This window comes from Danio rerio, chromosome 4, assembly GCF_052040795.2.
Source record: "Danio rerio strain M-AB ecotype USA chromosome 4, GRCz13ab, whole genome shotgun sequence".
Classification (NCBI taxonomy): domain Eukaryota; kingdom Metazoa; phylum Chordata; class Actinopteri; order Cypriniformes; family Danionidae; genus Danio; species Danio rerio.
The window spans coordinates 26,618,025-26,640,166 of NC_141024.2; the positions used below are offsets into that span (position 1 = coordinate 26,618,025).

The following is a 22,142-nucleotide window of genomic DNA, read 5'->3' on the forward strand; positions in this document are numbered from 1 at the left end:
CACTTAAAATAAGCCAAGACAAAGGAGTCTGCATTTTTTATTTTCAAACATAGTAAATATAATGCAATTAAGATGACAAGGTGATCAGAATACATTCAAAAACGTAAAAAAAAGCATTAGTACATAATGTGTTTGTTTGTTAAATAAGGACTCATTTATCATCAATTTATTTAAGTAGAACACAAAACCACATCCATAAACACAAACTCTTGCATAGCTTTTATTAGCCCTAATTAAACAGTTCAGTTTATAAGAAAAAACCTGTATGAAAAACAGGTTCACCTTCAACATTGTCTTAGTCATTGCATGTAATGCTAATTTATTGTAAGGTTTACAGACTGTAATGTAAAAATATGCTGCAGTGAATGCTATTGCAGATGATATTGCATGCTCAAGTCGATATTTACACAACGTTTTTGCGTGTAACCCTGATGCTTGTAACAAATCTGCCTATACATTAAAGTAAAACAGACTTGAAAAAAATAGTCTCAAGCTAATTTGTAAACATAGATTTTTAGGCACTTTCTGTAAATAATAGCAAAAATATTCACCACTATGAATATATTGATATGACACAAGGTAATAATAAAAATAATAGCACAGCCAAAAAATTATTTTCTTTAAGTTAAACAGAAAGCAAAGTTATACGTCATTCAGAAACGTTTCATACTTTTCTTCAAGTTGATATGGCAAGCAGCATTAAAAAAATATTCATAACATTTATCAAAACTAATTAAACATGAATTAAGACATTGGTTTTCTGTTTCTCACAGGCAGTTTACCAAACAAGATTGCAGATATAACATTCAAAATCATAATCACTAACATTTAAGTTCAAAATCAATATATAAAGTTTGTGTTCATTTGTGAATTTGGATCCTGATTTTTGCCTCTGCTCCACATTACACGCGTCTGACTTTCCGTTCAGCCTTTGTTCTCTGGTTTATTTGACGCATCCCTTAATAAAAAAAAAAAAACATTTTCAAAAACCATAATTTGCAATATGTGTCAAAGATAAGATCCCTGCATTAAATACAAAAGTGAGCATATATATAAAAAAGTATTGTTAAATGGAAATGTCTATAAGGTCTCAAATAACTGCAGAAATAAAATGTCAAAATATTGGTGAAACAATGTTGCAATGTCATCCAATAAAACAGATATATTTATGTAAAAATTAAACATATTAAACCTATAATTTATCAAACATAAATATACAGTTGAAGTCAGAATTATTAGCCCCCCCCCTTTGAATTATTTTTTTCTTTTTTTAAATATTTCCCAAATAATGTTTAACAGACCAAGAAATTTTTCACAGTATGTCCGATAATAGTTTTTCTTCCGGATAAAGTCTGTTTGTTTTATTTCGGCGAGAATGAAATCAGTTTTTATTTTTTTCTTAAAAACATTTTAAGGTAAAAATTATTCAAGTTATACATTTTTTCAATAGTCTACAGAACTAACCATCAATAACTTGCCTAATTACCCTAACCTGTCTACTTAAATTAATTAACCTAGTTAAGCCTTTAAATGTCACTTCAAGCTGAATACTAGTGCCTTGAAAAAAAAATCTATTATTGGAGATGAGTTTTTAAAGTTATTACGTTTAAAAATGTGTTGAAAAAAAAACTTCTCTCTGTTAAACAGAAATTGAGAAAAAACAATAAACAGGGGAGTAACAATTTTGACTTCAACTGTATTCAACATATATAATTAATGTATTTATTAAACATTTTTGTTTAAAAAACAGTGGCACAAATCACAAATAAATTTTATTTAGGGGTCAAACAGGGGTTTAACATGCCATGAAGTAATTATTGTTCTAAATATTATATTTGTGCTGTACATAAACAGTTATTACACTGAGTGACATTTTAGTGTCTTCTATAACTCATGGTAAAAATGTATATGGTTAAGGGCACAATTATTAGCCTATTATTATTAGGTAAATATTTCTCAAGTTAAAGTTAATGGAGAAAAAGAAATTTTCACAGTATCTCTGACAATATTTTTTTTTCCTAGAAAAAGTCGTATTTGTTTTATCTTGGTTTCAATAATAGCAGTTTAAAAAACAATTTCAAGGTTAATTAGCACCCTTAAGCAATATTTTTTAAATTGGCTATATAAAAAAACAATAACTTATTTATCTTTGTTATTCAATAACTTGCCTAATTTCCCTAAATTGCCTAGAAAACATAATTAACCCAGTTAAGCCTTTAAATTGCACTTAAAGCTGAATACTAGCATCTTGAAAATATCTAGTAAAATATTATGTACTGTCATGATGACAAAGATAAAAGAAATCCAATATAAGAAATTGGTTATGTTTAGAAATATGGTTAAAAAATCTCTGATAAAAAAAAAAAATTGGGTCAAAATAATATATATAAAACAATACAAATGTAACAGGAGGGCTAATAATTCTGACTTAAACGGTATCTGTTTTCGCAGATTACAAACTAAAGCAAACTGGACACATTTTACTGCACCAAAAAACAGTAATTTACCTTTATCTTACTATATTTTATGTTTGAAAACCTTTTTTTCCACCTTTGACCCATGTTCTTTACATTGTGGGGCTATGTATTACAAAACAACATGTTACTGTATTTGGTTTTTGCTGACATACTTCCAAAATCCAGAGTGTAGTTGTCTTCATTCACAGTAAAGTTCATTGTAGTTTGGTTCTTTTGGAAACATCTCTCAATATCAGCACTTGAGACTGAACAACCACCCTGTGGAGAAAAAAAATCAAGACAAACAATATTAAGATTTGAATTTCTCTGTGGCCATAAATACAGTACAGTCAGTCATCGTAATTATGGGATAATCTACATTCAAGCTATTATTATGGCAAACTAAACCCTTACAGAGACAACAGGACTAGTTTAAAGTTACACTGAATGGTTTTATATAGCAATAATTACAAGTTGAAATGACACCATCCATTCAAAGATATAATTAAAATTATATGAATTTTTTTTATATGTTATAAAATTCAAGTTTTCAGTATTTAATTATTTTAGATGTAGAATATCTTTTTACAATTCGAAAATGAAAACAGAATATGTTGCTTTATCAATACAAAAAAACAACACCAATATCCTAAATATATTTAGCTTTTTATTGAATATTTGATTGGTTTGCTGTTCTCTCATTTTAGTGAGGCTGGTCTTTTGGCTTGTTTCCCTTATGAATATTAAAAAGCAAGCAAACAAACAACCAACAAACAAACAAACAAAAAAAAAGTTATACCGTGTTCTTGAAGGTATGCCAATGATCTCTCCCATGAAACTGCCACTCTGGAGTTTTATTTGTTGAAGGACTCATCATGTTTTTTATTCTGGAGCTTAAAGCATGTAATCTGTTCAAACAGAATACACAATAAACAATACATTTGAATTACTTGTGTAAAATCAGCATTATACAGTAAATGTAAATAATCTAAACAAAGTAAAATTGTGTGTGCAATTTATGAAAGCATCTTATTATGGCCTACAGTTACATTTTAAAGTTTAGCAATTGTATGCAATGTAAAAATAAAAATAGCGTTGTGGTTAGCTTCATCGTGAAATTAAGTATTCATACTTATGAATATAGCATGAATGCAGTATCATTAAAACAGAGTGCAGATTTTATATCGACAACCCCTTACCCACTATTTCTCCTATTTCATATTCACAACTTTATTTTCTTTGAGCTCAACTGTACATACGTAACTTTACATGTTCCTCACTTCACATTTCACTTTTGGAGTGTAATAAGGGCCATACCATTATGAAAATATATGTTTTAATATATTAATAATATATTATTAGACAAGCAGTCCAGCCCAGATTAAAAAAAAGTAAAACAAAAGTAACGCAACACATTACTTTCACAAAACAATTACTAAGTAACAGTTACTTTTTAAAGATGTAAGGCAAGATTATCAGGCATTACTTTTAAAACTGAAGGTGCATCTAAAATCGCATACTTATGCGCAATTCTGCGCCATTTTTTAATATAAATAGTGTAAGTAGTGCAATCACACTGAAAACTCAAAAAATAACAAGTGCACTTTAATTACCCGGATGATGCACTTATTCAACTGGTAAAATGAAGTGTGGAATGATGGACACTTCACGCACTTAACCGCAGCTTTGCTTATGTAGCAGAAGGGGCGGAGCCATCGGGCGCTCATGTTGGAATACTTTATTTAATTTGCGTTTTGAAAGCAAAATAGTGTGCCATGTATAGTGTGTCATTTGGGACACAGCTTAACTTTTTCCAACATATTCGGTAATTTAAGTTAGAAGAAAAGTTATATTGCAAGAATATATATAACTGCTTTGTTTTATTTTATTTTTCACTCTGTCATGCAAAAATGGCAAACATGAATATGTTGCATAAACTATTCATATTTACCCTCCGTTGTTGGGGGGCTCGTATTTAGGGCGGCGTCTGATTGTCCTTTTATGGCCTGTAGATACATTTCTCTGACGCATTCCTGGCAGCAGAAAAACATTCATGAATGTGACTTTTCCTGTTTAAACTAAAAAAAAAACAAACATGTGTGTTTCATAAAACAAACCTTTAAAGCATATCTCATACTGTGTAGAGTCAATGGTCAATTTAACTGAACCATTGCGGTTTTTCTGAAACTCCGTTTCCAGTTTTGAGCTCTGAATCGGGCTGGATTTGCCCTATAAACAAAGTTGTAATAAAAAATATATTTATTAAAGATGAACAACCATGATATAATTTTTACATAATATAATTTTTACATTATAAGGAATACTATAATTTTTTTAAAACAGCCCTTATTATCATGATATTTTTACATGATTTTTATGCGAAATTGACTGCTTTTTTTCTTTTTGTTTTGTAAAGGTTGCATATGAAACTGCATTTCAAACATTTATAATACTTTTTAATTTATAGATTTTGTTTGGCTTGTGCCAATCTCAGACTTTCAATGATTAAAATATCCTTTCTATTTCAGGTGAGCGTTATCAGAGCTAAGTACGTATGCAAGTAAGTAAATAAATAAATATTTGTTACAAAATAAACATTAACTCATCTTACAGTTAGATAGTAAACAAATGATTCTTATTTTCAATTAGTTTAAATTGTACTAAAATAAATGATTGAATAAATGAATGAAGAAAGAAAGAAAGAAAGAAAGAAAGAAAGAAAGTAGATACAAGAAGAAGAGTAAGATATTAAGTTTCAGTTTTGTTTCATGTTTAATATTCCTGTTTTTGCTTCTGTTTCCTGATTGGCAAGGTTTGTCTGTCATAACTTCTTCAATGATTACGTCAACCTGGTCCTTTTTTTCACCACTTTCTTGTTTTGTCATAATATAATATCATAAATTTAGGCGTACATTTAAACAACAACATTATACAAAAAAATATATATTTTTGTTATGTTTGCGTCATTAAAAATGACTTTTATTTTGACAGCAAGACCAACAGTTGGTAATGTCACAGTAAAGAAACATTATACAATCAAAAAATACACAAATACACATTTTTATACATTGTACAATTTTTTTTTGTAATTTCACAGTTTATTTACGGCAGCTGGGGTGCCGAAAAAAACATTAAATAACAGCCATTAAATTACAGAAATTTACTGTAAAATAACATACATTAAATTACAGAAATTTCCTTAAATGAAAATTTCTTGTAATTTTCCGTTATTTAACCTCTGTTTTTTTTTACAGTAAATTTCTGTAATTAATGGGCGTCAATTGAAGATTTTTAATAAATAAACCGTAAAATGTTTTTTTTTTTTACAGTGTAGTTTACTTGGAGATGACTATGGTATAACTTTTAAAAACCTGAATTGAAATCCATTTTCCCCCTAAACAACACATTTAAAATAGTGGATAGAAGTATTTGTTTACATTTGCAAACGGTGTTGCGTAAATGACTGCTAAAACTCACCTTGTCGCCATAACGATACCAACAGTGGTTTCCTCTGTAATACCACAGCCATTCTGTGTCTTTTGAGCTCATACGCCGGACTTTAATGTTTGTTTTCTTAAGAACTCGCATTTTCATGAAGTCAATCGAAACAGCCCTATAAAGTGAATTAGAAAACAGATATGATGTATATAAATGTATGTAGCTAATACTACATTTCGGTAAAAAGTGTGAATGCCATGCATAATGGCTACACAGGCTCATTTAGAAATTCATGTTTCAACCTATATTTTTGTGAAACTAATAAAAATGTACATCAACGTACATTTGACTGCAGTTTCTAGGTAAAATTAATGCTTTTCAGTTCAAAATACCCCACAAATGATTTATAGTTTACTGCCCCTTTTAGGCTTTGATCCAAATTGTGTCATGAAAATGTCAAAAGAAACGTTTCAGAAGGTATCATTTGTGCATCCTAAAAACCCGCATTTATAATGCCTTATAGTCGCTGCCATTTTCTTCAGCAGGTGAAAACTCCAATGGAGGATGGCTGCTTCACACTTAGGACTGTCTATTTTAATAGGGGAGAGATCGTCACTAATGGGTGGGGCTTTCCCTTTCAGACGACATGTACAAAGGGAAAATCTCAATCAAGATGTTTCTAAAGACAAGTGTGAGTATAAAAAATAGACTGAATTCATTTTTACCATTAGAGGTTGGCTATATTCACACAACTGTATTTAAACCATTTATAAAAGTGATTTTTGCATAATAGGTTTATAGGTCCCCTTTAAATCATGCCTATTTAAAGCACTATATATATATATATATATATATATATATATATATATATATATATATATATATATATATATATATATATATATATATATATATATATATATATACTCATTTCAACATAACATTTTGTAGTACAAATAAATAGTTGAAATGTTTTGAGTAATCAATCAACTGGTTAAGCATGGCTACATCTATTAGTTAATTTTCCCTGTTCACAAGAAATATTTGAATTAGTGACAAAACCCATGATGAATAATGATTATGTGCATTTACCCAGCAGAGGTGTTGTAAATCTTGATTCCTTTGGTGTTAGGAAGTGAATACTGGGCTTCTAGAATATGATCGTTGGAAATGTTTTTCCAGCCTTTTCCAGTATTCAGCTGCCATCTATAAGGCCCTTCAAACTCTTCATCCTCTGTCTCTATATGAAGATTAAAAAGAGATTAAAAAGCAAATAATGATGACTAAACAGTTTTACATGGTATTTAATGGTCACACATGTGACTGAACTTATAGAATTACTAGTCTTACTGTACTAGTCCTTAACTATAGATCGCCGTTTAAGTGTATACATTCATTCATTCATTTTCTTTTTGGCTTAGTGCCTTTATTAATCCAGAGTCGCCACAGCGGACTTATCCAGCAGGTTTTTATGCAGCGAATGCCCTTCCAGCTGCAACCTATTTCTGGAAAACATCCACTCACACTAATTTACACTCATACACTACAGACAATTTAGCCTACCCAATTCACCTGTACCGCATGTCTTTTGACTGTGGGAGAAACCGGAGCACCCGGAGGAAACCCAAGCAAACACAGGGATAACATGCAAACTCCACACAGAAACGGCAACTGACCCAGCTGAGGCTCGAAATCCATGACCTTCTTGCTGTGAACCGACAACACTACCTACTGTGCCACTGCGTCGCCTAAGTGTATATATTTATATATTATTCATAATATTATTGTCCTCATTATAAGGTAAAAATATTAATCTATTGAAATAAAGTGAATATTTTAAATAAAAAAAAGATTACTTATTATATTAGTAGTTATCATTTTAGAAGCTAAAACAAATCAAACAACACAAACAGGTGTAAACTATTGTAGGTATTGTACTTCTACACTTTTCATAACAATATGTATTTAGGCAGTATTAATAATTTGTATAGTATTCATTTTTGCTAATGGTTTGAATGATAGTGGATTATATGACATAATATAATATAATATAATATAATATAATATAATATAATATAATATAATATAATATAATATAATATAATATAATATAATATAATATAATATAATATACAGAATTTCACATTAACACCTGCCAACAAAGTGAAGGATTCGGATTTCTGCTTTCCAATTCGTCTCATCATGGACCACCGTTTATCCTTTTCATCATCCTGTTTCTCAGTATTTAACTGTGAATTGATTTTAACTAATGAATAAGTTAAAACTGCTTACTGTAAGAATGTTCTGTGTCCTTGTTTCTCTTTTTGCCTGTCTATTTTAACTTTGTTTTCAGGAGACACACAAACCAGGTCATAGGTCATGGAGACCTCTCTCTCTTTCTCTCTCTCTCTCTCTCTATATGTTCCTATGACTAGAGGTCCAATACAGAGAAGAAGAAGACACCTGTTTTATTGTCCTGATATATTGCCTATAATTTTATAGCTGTTTGATTGATCTGTTTTTGAGTATAATTAATAGCAATGTAATTCCTTTTTGTGTGGAGACAGACTGTGTGTAGCCAAGATATTGCAGCACACTGTTGATGGAAACAGTCTTGAACCAGCCTGATAACACAGCTGAACGTACAAGAAACATCCTTGAGTCTTTAACACAGATGGTCTTTTGTGTCTATTGTGTTCCTGGTTTAGCTTTTTACAGGTTGGAGATCAGCTCCTAATAACTTAGGGCGACCTCACCTCTAGGCATCAGGTCGCCATCCATATCTGGATACAAATACAAGGCTTTCTTTGACGCACACACTAAGGCCATCCATATCTGGAAGTAGATACTATGTTTCTTTGACGCATGTATTTGGAATTGTCTATTTCTGTTGTAACCAATGAGAACTGTTTACCTGGATCCCACCCTTTCTGGACTTGTGTAAAGAGTATAATTGTTCGATTGTTGAAACTGTAAGCAGAGCGGCCTAGGAACTCATTGAGAGTGTTGAAGCTGGCTTCTGCGAATGAAACTGCAAACTATCTTCAGTAAACTTAATTTATTTTTTTAAAATCTCTGACTCCGGCTCTTCTTCATCAACCAGACTGGTCATTCTTTGGGTTAAACTGTAAACTATCCCTACAAAAGAAAATGCGGGTAGCTGGAGCAGGTTAGTCAGCCACCCCCATTAGCCACTTTGGCTGGTTGAAAATCATTCTTAAATTGCCAGTGCTGGCACGTTACCAAAGATTAGTTTTTAAGTTTATGTATAGTTTTATGTATAAAACTTATGTTTAGTTTTAGGATACAGCTTTAGTATATAGTTTGCTTGTTTTGACACATTATTTAAATTTTGTGGCAAGAAAATAGTTAGTTCAGTTAGTGTTAAGCTCTGAAAGGTCATGTAAAAAAAAAACTAATTGCAATGTGAAACCATTACCTATTTGCTTAAGCTCATTGAGCAAGCTCACACACAATACACAAATAAAGGTAAATGAAAGAGGAGGCATGTGGACATTACACAAAAATTAAATCAAGTAATTTTAGCATGCCAAAGTCAAGTCTATGCATATAAAATGTATTTTCCCAACAAAATTGAGGCTAGTGAAAATGACGAGTGGCAAGTAACGTTAGAAAACTACCAGGTGCAGTGGCTGGTGATCAAAAAAGGTAATGTCAAGCCCTGATTATATTATATTCACTTTAACCATTTTAATAAACGGATTTCCCATTAACATTGAGTTTGTCCTAGAGGCAAAGTATTAAAAGGCTAAGACACAAGTTTATTTTCAAATATTTTACATATAAAATTGTTTAAATACATTTTACAGAAAATACTTTCACTTTTTTATGTTTTCACCTTTATCCACACATTCAGAACCTGATTTTACCTAGTGCAACGTGTTCCTGGATCAGCATATTTTGAGAGACACGTCTGCAGTTATTGTTTTTTTATCAATTATTACCCTGGGGTAGGTTTGGCTTATGTTTTTATTCAGGAATGACCAAAAACAAGCCTTACTTATTTTTCATATTTAGGATGTGTGCACACAAACCTGCAGGTGAGCGTCTGCTTCTTTTTTGTCTGTCTTGTGCTGATGAAGGACTCTGACGATTGTGGTTGAGTCGACATCCAGTGCCATATTTGCATGAGTTGTTCAGAAAGTTGCTGCAGACATGCTCGTCCCTGCACTTTTCCCCGTAACGGCACTGACCACGGTTGTAATACTTGCAAACATTACGCTTGAACACAAAACAACATAATTGATTAAGACTTCATTTATTAAGGTAAAATCACAGTAAATTTTTATGCATATCAATTCATATATTTTTTTTACACTTTTAAGTCTCTTTTATCATGCTTAATTAATTTGTGTGTAGATTTTAACAATGCATATTTTTTTAATTATCATTTTTATTCAGCACTGAGACATAAATCTTTTCTTCATACATATTATATACATCAAATTAAATTTAATATAAAAAAATTATCTAAGTTCTGTAGGTTTTTTCAGAGGGATTTTTCAGATGGATATGTTCTAGGCATGGGAAGATAACAGTTTTCAGGGTATACTGCGGTTTGGAAAAATCAAGGTTTTTAAACCGCCAAAATATTCTGCTATACCATTCCAAGGTATGTGTAAGATTTTTTATTTACATTTTTGTTTTTTAAGACAACAGTATTTCCAGAAGAAAAGATATCCAAAGATTATGTTTTAAATGGTAATGAAAGCTGTGTTATGAAAACTTATGAAGACAGCAAAGGTTAATGATTAATTTGAATTATTTAGCCTGAAATTTTTCCTGCTTCAAAATAGGTTAAATGTTTCCTAAAATAAAATATATTGTGTTCAATGGATAAAAAAGTTTTAGTTTTTTTACCTAGACATTTAAAAAGAATGTATTTCAGAGCAGTAATCACAATACTATTTTTATCTGAGGTTATCATACTGTCAAAATCGTTCACCAGCTTATGTCTAATTTGTTCATATTAAATGTGCCTTTGTACTCTATCCAATACCCAATAATGTATTCTACCAACATCGTCTTCTACCCAATACCCAAAGTACACAGTATTTTCTGACTTTCCTGAAGTCCCACTATTTTTGATACCCAATATCACCACAGTAAAATCCTTTGAGTAAACATGGCAAAAAAGAAACTTCATTCAATGCTTATAGTTTTTGTGCTAGAAATGTCTGCTAAACAGTGCATATTTCACTAAAAAATGTTCCATTTGCCTATTTAAACATACCATTTTAAAAAATGTTTAAATACATCTAAATAGAAAACGTTTGCAGTTCTTAATTTAATCAATCATCTGTGAAAGTATTGTCAAACAGCTTTTTACCCTATTTACCTGCAGTGTCTTGCAGATACATTCTCACATATGATTGGTTTTTACACCTCAAAGGCCTTATAGTCATTTTTAACAGATGTACCTTGTTAGGGGTTTGTGGAGCATCTTCAGAGTCAGAATCAGAATCAGTGGATGCATCAGAGTCTGTGTCAGTGTCACTGAAATCTGAGCCACTCTCACCAGAAAGCTGATCGCCGCCTTCAGCTGGGAAAAAAACAAGCCCTCTTTAATATTAATATTGTTATTATGGAATTTCTAGCAGTCATTGCATCACACAATCCTTCAGAAATATTTTTTAATGAATAAGTATGTATTCAAGAAACTTTAACAAAAAACTTAAACTAACAAAGAATAAGTTAATAAGTAAATAAGTTTCAGTAACATTATAAAAGCCTTTACTCTCACTGCTGAAAAAAAATATTATATATATATATATATATATATATATATATATATATATATATATATATATATATATATATATATATATATATATATATATAAACAGGTTCATTTCTCTTTACTATTTTAGGAAGACTATTCTTAACGGATCAATGACTATTGAAAAAATGCAACTCATTTATTTTACAAAAAAATATTACTGACTTTTACTGTGTTACTACATTTCAGTTTGACATATTTACACAGTTTGCAAAATCTCTGATGTTATTTAATAAACTCCGCTCAGACAGTTATTATATTTTCAAATATCTTCAAACATTTATCTGAAATGACATGAAAGACCTGTCTAATTAATGAAGGCAATAGGTCGTGCAGTCATTTGACAGAATGATTGCGAGTGTGCTTTTGTTTATATTGAGCTATTGTTTACATGCTGCTATCACTTAAATATGATGTTATATTTGTCTTGATGAAGCAGTAGCAACAAACTCCTTGAGTTAAGAAAAAACCTTATCAAAATCCTTGCTGTTTTAACTTTAACTACAAATTTTTTTTTATGTAACGTCTAAAAGGTTGCAAATTATGTCAACTTGGCCCAGTAGGCTATGTTTTGAGTTAAAGACTTTTCGAAAACAAATATTTACTGGAGTAAAACGTATTAAGTATCATTTACTGGTTTTAGAAACAAAGTTTCGAAACAGTATGACATGTTGACTGTAGCAGTGTCGATCGAAACCGCAGACAATAATAAGATAAGCCTACTTGTCGAGAGGAAAACATTTCTGAAAAGAACTTTTATCTACAGCTCTCATTACACTTTTGAAGCAAGTTTTGATTATTTGACATCAGAATAAACTCACCGGAATCCTCTTGGTAGTTCGAAGCCATATTCATAAATGAAACGCCCTATGCTCTTTCAGTTTCATTTTCATGTCAAATGGTTCGTATGTAAACTCGTGTGCGCTATGTATTTTCGATCTGTAGTGTTATTTATTATTTATTACATAATTCGACAAGACAACTGGATAAAGTTCACAGCATATTGAAATGAAAACATCTCTTGCAGCAATATCTCAAATTGATTTCCTTCAAGCAGTCATTATTTTTGAGATCTGGCGCCATCTAAAGGTTTGAAACAGTAAATGCAAATGCAGACATAGTTAGGCAGTAGGTTACCCCTTCCACCCCACTAAGGTTGGTTTTTGGATTTATTAGAGTGCTCTGAAAACTCTTAAAAACAGCATAATTTAAGCTTAGCCAGCATTTTTTTAAATTTAGTGATTCTTTAGAAACCATTTTTTAGTTCCATTAGCAGCAAATCTAATCAAACTCAGGGGTGATATGTGGTATAAAAATACTTTGTGAACTGATCCAACATAATTAATTAATATGACTCTCAAGGTCTTGCAAAATATGATGAACGTCTTCAACTGACCGTTAGATGGCAGCAGTAGCAAATATTTTTTTCTTTCCTTTTCTTTTTTATGCAAGAAAGGACACAATATGAACAAAGAGACAAAAAGGGTTGCATAAATAATCCCCAGCAAATTATACACATTTAAAAGATTTACACCAAGAAAGAGTTTAACATGCAATATAAGTATTAGAGGCGACACAGTGGCTTAGCACACAGTCGCCTCACAGCGAGAAGGTTGCTGGTTCGAGTCCTGGCTGGGTCAGTAGGCATTTCTGTGTGGAGTTTGTATGTTTTCTCCCTGTGTTTGCATAAGTTTCCTTCCGTAGCTCTTTTTATTCCCACAGTCCAAAGACGTGGTATAAGTGAGTTGAATAAAATTTGCTGTGGTGTATGTGTGTGAATGAGTGTGTAGTTGTGTTTCCCAATACTGGGTTGCAGCTGGAAGGGCATCCGCTGTGTAAAAAAAACATGGTTTATGTTGTAAACGTATGCCATTTGTATAAGCCATTTTTTTAAGCTGGTGAATGGCTGGCTGTAAGAGTATTTGCTACTGCTTCTTAGCTTCTGGTTTATATATATATATATATATATATATATATATATATATATATATATATATATATACATACATACACCTACAAAATAGAATTTGGAATAACATTTTAACAAGATGTTGGATTTTTTAAAATGTCTTTACCCACTTAATTTTAAACAAATTATCATATGCGCATGGTTCGATCACCTGATGAAGACCATGTAGTCGAAACGTTGTGACATATATATATAAAAATGAGCAATATCACACAAGTAGCAGTGCGATATGGCTGTATATCGGCACCGGTGGGAGGCTTGCGTTGCCTTAGTGCCCCCACCAGTGCCGATATACATATCGCACTGCTACAAATGTGATATTGCGTTTATACAACAGTTTGACATCATAATTGTGTATATAAAAACAAAATCAAACATGGAGAGTCTCAAAAACTCTTTTGTATGAGCAATTACTTTATTCTGCATGGATTTAAATCATAAGCTGACAGTTAAACAGCTGAGCAAGCATCTTTTAAACTTTAGATCTGCTGTGGCTGCTTTTTGCTGGTTGTATGTGGGCCGAGTAATACACAAAGGGTAAAGAGGCTTTACGGGTGCTGATATTACTTAAACATATCACTGCTATCAGCCAATCAGATACAAAAACCAGACAGAATTGTTGTATATATATATATATATTATATATATATGTGTGTGTGTGTGTGTGTGTGTTTGTTTTGTTTTTTCGGATGAAGCAGAAGCTGTCCTTACTCAATGTCACCAAATATATTATTCCAAAAACTTCTACAGGTAAATAAATCTGAAATCTACTAATAACTGAGTGAATATCTGAACAACTGAGAAGAATTTGGTCAACAAATAGGTTTATGTTGTCAAAAGTAAAGGAATCTAACAACCTTTAGGCCAGACTTGATTAAAAATAACGGTATATTCTTTGGGAGAAACTGGAAAAGAAAATTGATGCATACATTTTTCATATGAGAAAAGGGACACTACTAAGAGCTGACTAACTAAAAGTATAATTTTATAAAACAAGTTATTTAAGAAAGAGATTTATTTTTAAATATAATATTTTTATTGTTCCAAATAAAAAAGGGGAGTGGAGAAAAACTATAATTATATGTAAGGGACCAACATAAGCTATTAAGGCCTGTTTATGAAAACTAGATAAGTTCAAAGATGTTTTAGAGATGTTGAAATTACATTGCAACCAAAAATGTACAGTAAACTTCCAACTGACCTACAAAATAGAATTTGGAATAACATTTTAACAAGATGTTGGTTTATTTAAAAATGTCTTTACCCACTTAATTTAAAACAAATTATCATATGCACATGGTTCGATCACCTGATGAAGACCATGTAGTCGAAATGTTGTGACATTAAAATGTTTTGAGAGCTAGTGGCAGTGTGCTGATTTTCTTTTGATCTTTTGCTACTGTGTTTGTTTTTGACCTATAATTTCAGACAAGCTTTGCTAAGAAAGTGTTTTTTCAAGTAGATGTAGCAATGTTCCTATATAATACTCTTGTATAATGGTGTTATTTAAATTTATAATATATAGGTTTGAGTGTCAGTAAGATCTTTAAAAGCCAAGTTAATAAAAGGACAAGGACAAGTTGCATTTTTACAACATATACTGTAAAATACAACATAAAAAATTTCCATTTCAAATAAATGCTGTTTTATTGAACTTTTTCCAATATTTATATATTGGAATATATACAGTTGAAATCAGAATTATTAAACCCCCTTTAATTTTTTTTCCTTTTTTAAATATTTCCCAAATGATGTTTAACAGAGCAAGGAAATTTTCACAGTATGTTTTAATTTTATTGTAAAAACATTTTAAGGTGAAAATTATTAGCTTTTGAGCTATATTTTTTTCAATAGTCTACAGAACCATCAATATATAAAAACTTGCCTAATTACCCTAACCTTCTTAGTTAACCTATTTAACCTAGTTAAGCCTTTAAATGTCACTTTAAGTTATATAGAAGTGTCTTGAAAAATATCTAGCAAAATAATTGTTACTGTCATCATGGTAAAGAAAAGAAATCAGTTATTAGAAATGAGTTATTAAAACTGTTGTGTTTAGATTTTTTTTTAAATCTTCTCTTCGTTAAATAGAAATTGGGGGAAAAAAATAAACAGGGGGGGCTAATAATTCAAGGGGCTAATAATTCTGACTTCAACTATATCATGGTTAAAAAAAAAAGCACCGCATCATATTAGATTTTTTTTCTAAAGGTTTATATGAACTAAAAAAATTAAATAATACAGCAAAAATCATATTTTTTTCCTAATACAAAATTACTTTAATTTAATTTTGTGCATATTTAACTGATATTAACTATTTTATGATAGCTTATTATGTACACTGTTAACAATTTCCTGTAATTATACAGTTCGCCAGTAACTGGCTGTGAATCAGTTACTGCAAAAATAAAGTTTTTACATTTACACCATTTATCTTGCTCTCGATGTATTTACAGAATTATATCTTTACTGGTCATTTTCACAATGCAACTTTAGAATACAGTAACATTGCATAACTGTTCTACAGTAAAATACAGTTCATATTACAGTTAAATACTGTGTAATTTACAAAAATTGTTAACAGTGTGTAGAATAAAAAGAAACGTGTAAATTTAAACAACAACAAAAATATAAATCTTAATGCATTAGCTTGATTTTCTCACACATTTTCCTTTTTAAAGTGCAGTAGTTCGTATTGAGTTTTTAGTCTGATCTAATGCATGACCAGGAAACCAGACAAAATAATCCATATGCCTTTGAAATAAGGTCAGTGGCCATATAATGTTGTAGTAAGGGACTAAATGTTTTTGGCTCCAGGGTGAGGCTTTCATTTCTCCCTGTGGATTAATGGAGGAAAAGAGCTGAAGGTGTGCAGATGGACAGGGGGATGACTGTCATTAATGTGAAAGCTTTGACTGAAATATCAGAAACATATTTGCACATATATATTGTCTGTTATTGAATGTCATGCTTATAAAGTTGAGATAATTTTATTCAGGAGACAATAACAAATCTATACATGTTAAAGAAAACAAGAAGCAAAATGCTCTTCTATTAGTCTGGGATATTCAATACAATAATTGTATGTACAATTCGTTACAATCATTTAGCCGTATGACCTGGTGAGCATGGAGATTTGATGAATAATAACTATCTATGCATCTATTTATGAATTATTATGCTGGGTTTTAAGGATTTTAATAAACACAACTGATCCTTCATTAAAAAGGCATATTATTTATTGATAAAGCAACAATAATTTAGTTATCATGATCAGCAGTTTTGAAAAGACAATTCAAAGCTCCTACATAATTTCATATAAACAGTTTTGTGGATTTTCCCAAAAATATGAACACAAAGCATCTTCAACACCAGTAGTTATGATTTGACAGAGGGCAAAGGCTGCTTCCCTTCAACACAAGATTATATTACACGCTGTCAGCTGTTTTGTGTTACTAATGGCACTTTGCCGAAATCTGGCATTTTCTCTTTAGTACAACACAGTGACCTAAAACGCTATGGCTAAAAATGATATCTACACCACAGAAATATGTGAACTTTTAAGTTTGGCATTGGTAAGATTTTTTTATACAGTTTTTACTGTAAAAAAAAGTATATTTAGCTTACCTAGGCTACATTTACTTAAAAAAAACAAAGTAAAATCAAGAATTAATATTACAACTTGAAATAAATGTTTCTTATTCTTCTTATGTTTTATTAATGTGAATATTCAGCAACATTATTCCAGCTTTAAGAGATCCTTCAGAAATTATTATGAAACATTATAATACTTATTATTATTACCAGGGTTAAAAAGAACTGTTGGATTGATTTATCTTTATTTTGGTAAATGTGATAGAGTATCCTTCAAATTGAGATTAAACATTAAGCAGGAAAAATATTTTTAACATTGATAATTATAAGAAAGATCAATCAATGAAAATCAATAAAAACATTTTAATGAACCTATAATATATTGTACTTTCATTAAATGTAGCTTATTTTTTATAGTATTTTTTAACAGACAACTTGTGTGATTCAGTCACAAACATTATTTTTTCTCAAGGCACTTTGTGACTTTTCTAACTTCATACAGATAAAAATTGCAAAACTATGACAATATTTTATTACTTGATGATGATTTGGTATTTTATAATAGTAGTATTTTTATAAAATAAAAAAGCAAAAACTTGGGAATAATAAACATTGTTACTTCTATGCAAAAGAAATGTCAGCGCTTGAGCCTTGGTAACACCATGGACAATTGATTTTGATTTACTCACCATATCGCCATCCTCGTTGCACATGACATTCCGCTTTCAGACACATTAAGAGTTATTTTAAATTTTTCTGGACACTTTCAAACATTATAATGGTAGTGAATTGTGACCTCTTTTAACCCCGAAAGAGCCCAAATATCTATCGTCAAACTATCCCATACACATCCAGGAGGTAACATGTCTTTTGAAGCAGATCAATGGGTTTTCGAATCTGCCAATGTCTGTATGCTTGTTCACAAAAAGTCAAGTTGGCTGAGTTTGGGACATCTTCGATTTTTTCTTTGATTCGGTTAGGTTCATCTGACTCTGTCGCCAATGCACAAGTGGCAACTGAGTTTAGAATGCACAAAAAAATAAATATTTTCGTTACAAACATATTGATTTGCTTCAAAAGACATGACATGTATTGGAACAGTTTGACAATGGACAGTTGTACTTTTTTCAAAGTTCCAAAAAGGCCCACATTTCACATCCATTATAGTATTTAAGTGCCCAGAGAACATTCAAAATAACTCTTAATGTGTTCATCTGAACGAAGAATGTCATATACAGCTATAGGATGGCATAAGGGTGAATAAATCATGGGCTAATTGTCATATTTAAATGAACTAACCCTTTAGAGCAGTGGTTCTCAAACTGGGGGTCGCAACCCCTGCGGGACTCGAAGAATAATTTCAAGGGGTCGCGAGAGTGATTTAAAAATTGTGTAATTTTCAGTGATTATAATATATATTTTTCTGTATTACAAGTAAAAGCTAATATTTTTAGATAAAAGATATTACTGAAGTTAGTATTTTTTAAAAAAGTGAATGGAATATCATAACTGTGCAGCGAATAACTCGATGGTTATTAATACAGCACGCATCTGGATGTGAAAACCGCAACTGCAGATATGAAATTCATAATTTGCAAATCTAAAAATGTTGAAGAAACTGTGGACAGTTTGCCTGAGTCATTGGAACCGTCTACTTTGACTAAATTCATAAAGTATTTAGAACACATTCAGGCATTATGCATCTTTGCAATTGAAACGCAGCGCTCAGGAACGGTTTAAAACAGTTGTCATGTCAACTTGCTGCAGTAAACAAAGTCTGCAATGCTTGGCCGCCTTCGCGCTCTTCCTATTGGCCCACTGCTCAAGAACTAAAAGCGATTCGATTGGTTAAAATTAGCTGTCAATCACTCAGTCAACGCCTTCTGCATTCAGATGACAGGGAGATCTGAACTACAACCGCGAAAATGTAATACGCTGAAGATAAAAGAATGAAAACAACACCGACAGATTTTCTTTTAGAAACCAACTAAAGCTTCAAATAATGGCATATAATAAATGTTAATCCACCATCTACACTTTTCGAAGAGTCGATAAAAGACTTCCATTGGCTTTAAGTCCGCTATGAAAATAACTAAAGCACTCACTTTAAAGTCTGTGGGACAGATTTTTCAGATAACTGTTTGCCACATCTACACATTTTAAGCACAAGAGGTTCTGTTTAACCCTTCATTTAATCGCCAGATGCTGTCAGCCGAGTAAGTGGCAGCTATATGTACAAACTAACACCACGTACATTATCGCAAAAGGGCTTGCACTAACTAAGATTAAACTAATATTGCAGCATATGAAAAGACCGGTATTGCTATTAACATGACGTGTGCAAATAAGGTATATGCAGGGCCGGTGAGCAGTCCGTGGATCTTTTGGTCACTCAGTTATGTTGAAAAATTATTTTCTTGTGATAACGGTATTTCTTGAGACATATTTTCCTCACACATGCATATATTTTTTTAGCTTGTTATTTTTGATTAGTGTTGATTTCAAATGCAATAAATCTGTTTATAAAACTTGTCGTAACGGTGCTCATAATTGGTGGGTGCGTCTAAATTTTTGCTGGTGCGCCTAAATTTTTTAAAGTTAGGAGCACAATTGCTAACAAGCAAAAAAGTTAATTTCGAACCCTGTAATGCATAGTAAATATAGTTAAAATATTGTGAACAGCTTAAAATAAGTTATTTTTATTGTTTGTGTATGCTTTGGTAGTGGGGGGTCGCGAGTTCTTGACGATCTTACATTGGGGGTCGCTGGCTTAAAAGTTTGAGAACTGCTGCTTAAGAGGTACTGAAGATGCAGTTAATTTGCACTTGATTCTGAAGCACTTAGATAATCCTAAAGCTTATGCTCGGCTGCTTTTTATTGATTTTTAGTTCTGCTTTCAATACGATCCAACCACATTTGTTAATTGAAAAGATGGAACAGCTTAATATAAACCCATGCATATGTAAATGGTATTTCTCATTTTTAACAAACATAACTCAGATTGTAAAGGTTAAACATATCCGTTCAGATGAAAAGAACAGTCTTACTGGGTTTCCACAAGTCTGTGTCAGTTCACCTATTCTTTTTACACTATTTATAAATGATTGTTCAAGTAAGCATTCACAGAATTTTAAATATTCAGATGACACAGCCATTCTGTCACCGGCTCGGTCCCAGTCATTCCCCTCGCTGGCCAGCAGAGGTCATCATCACCGGACTATTAACATTACGTCATCCTCACCCTATTCAGACACTGATTACTGCACACCTGACACACATTACCTGATTGCACTCACAGGCATATAAGCAGCCTTCACACTCACTTTAGTGTGAAGTCTTGTGCTGCCTTGCTGGCATTACTGAGTGTTATTCATCCTTGCCTGATCTCCTATTGCTAACCCGGACCGTTCCTTGGCCTTGCATTGCATTGCATTGCCTTGCCTTGCCTTGCCTGCTGCCTGTCTAGAACCTTGCTTTGAATCACCGACTTTGATCCCAGCTGCCTGCCTCTGACCCATGCCTGCTACATCGACTTATGATTGTCAGCCTATCAACCTTGTAAGCCTGTTTCATGTGAGTTTGCACACCAGTATCTACTGTGTGCTTGTCATTTGAACTGTTTAATAAACTTACTGTAAATGGATCCCTCTGTGTCAGATATTACGTTACACATACTAAGTTTACTTAATGAGAATGATATTGTGTTATCTACCATTAAGAAATTAGTCTGTTTGTTGTGTGTGGTTTTTTTTTTTTTTTTTTTTTTTTTTTTTTTTTTAAAGCTAAAAATAAATACTAAGAAAACTGAAGAGATGGTATTTGATGCATAGATGACCATCGTCAAGTGGTAGTACATGACCATCCTATTGCTCAAAAACCTTTTAAGTACTTGGGCATTTACATCGACAGTTCTTTCACATGGAAAACACAAATATTGAGTGGGTTTGTTCTCTGCTTGCAGTCTGCTGCATAATCCCACATGATGCTTTTTTTTTTTTTTTAAATTCTATTAAGAACAAACCTTTTCTATTTTATTGGACCTGGGACTTTTTTTTTTTTTTTTTTTTTTTTCATTATCTAGGAACCTTCAAGTCTTTTAAGACTAAAAGCTTGTCTGTTAGACTCAGCCTGGACAAAAAAATGCAATATAATATTGTATTTGTTGTTATTATTATTACTTACAATTTAATTTTATTTACTATTATTTTCATGCAGGCTTCTGAACTCAAATTACATGTATGACAGATTATCTTTCTACTCTGTAATTTTCTGACATGTTTTTTTTGGGGAATAAAAATCATGGTCTTCTGTTGTCTTGCATTGATCACATTCTGCTTTTTGTAGTGAGGTGTTTCTTCATGACTGCATCCACTTCAGTCTGCTCCGTTTTTTTTATCATAACTCCACTTGATTTGGTGTCTGCAACAGATAAACACATACAGAAATACATATTTTAATTTACAGTCAGAGTGCAGGCTCTGCACCATACTCAAGAGCATAGTTCCTTAGTGCTACCTAACTGGTGTATTTCTTCAGCTAAATACAGGTGCTGGTCATCTAATTAAAATATCTTCAAAAAATTGTTTCATTATATTAATTCCATTTAGGCTATGAAACTTGTCAAATCAAATCACTTTTATTGTCACATCACCAGCAGACAGGATGCTTTCCACAGTGCAGGTGTAGAACGAGCGGAGGATGTGGGGGCTCTAGAAATCTTTGCCAATTGAAAAGTATGAAGATGAAAAGTGTGAGCATGCGCAGCGATCAATACTTAGTGTGGGCTGCTTTAGCATGAGCGACTGCAGCGTGGCATGGAGTGGATCAGTCTGTGTTCAGCACTGCTCAAGTTTTCTGAGAGCCTAGGTTGCTCTGATAGTGGCCT

General features: G+C 31.7%; 3 protein-coding genes across 6 annotated transcripts in view; 1 reads left to right on the forward strand and 2 right to left on the reverse strand.

The window, feature by feature from the left end:
* Nucleotides 1–1,539, forward strand: part of scyl2 (SCY1 like pseudokinase 2) — a 46,080-nt gene extending 44,541 nt beyond the window's left edge. The window contains exon 18 of the mRNA XM_088649820.1: nucleotides 1,231–1,539. The gene's annotated coding sequence lies outside the window, so the exon portion shown is untranslated. The remainder of the gene's footprint in view (nucleotides 1–1,230) is intronic.
* On the reverse strand, nucleotides 25–12,761 carry si:ch211-244b2.4. Its single transcript, NM_001014325.1, is given in 10 exon segments — nucleotides 25–958; nucleotides 2,630–2,735; nucleotides 3,256–3,364; nucleotides 4,408–4,489; nucleotides 4,574–4,685; nucleotides 5,934–6,069; nucleotides 6,987–7,134; nucleotides 9,950–10,136; nucleotides 11,336–11,457; nucleotides 12,516–12,761. Coding segments are annotated over 10 exon segments (1,092 nt in total). The 5' UTR covers nucleotides 12,550–12,761; the 3' UTR covers nucleotides 25–902.
* An 8,518-nt stretch (nucleotides 12,762–21,279) lies between these two features.
* The window catches only part of LOC147844739 (uncharacterized), a 120,607-nt gene continuing 119,744 nt past the window's right edge, over nucleotides 21,280–22,142 (reverse strand). For 2 of the 4 annotated variants that reach the window (XR_015483235.2, XR_015942439.1), the window contains one exon: nucleotides 21,280–21,676. The gene's annotated coding sequence lies outside the window, so the exon portion shown is untranslated. The remainder of the gene's footprint in view (nucleotides 21,677–22,142) is intronic. The other 2 variants (XR_015942438.1, XR_015483236.2) reach the window with 2 other exon arrangements.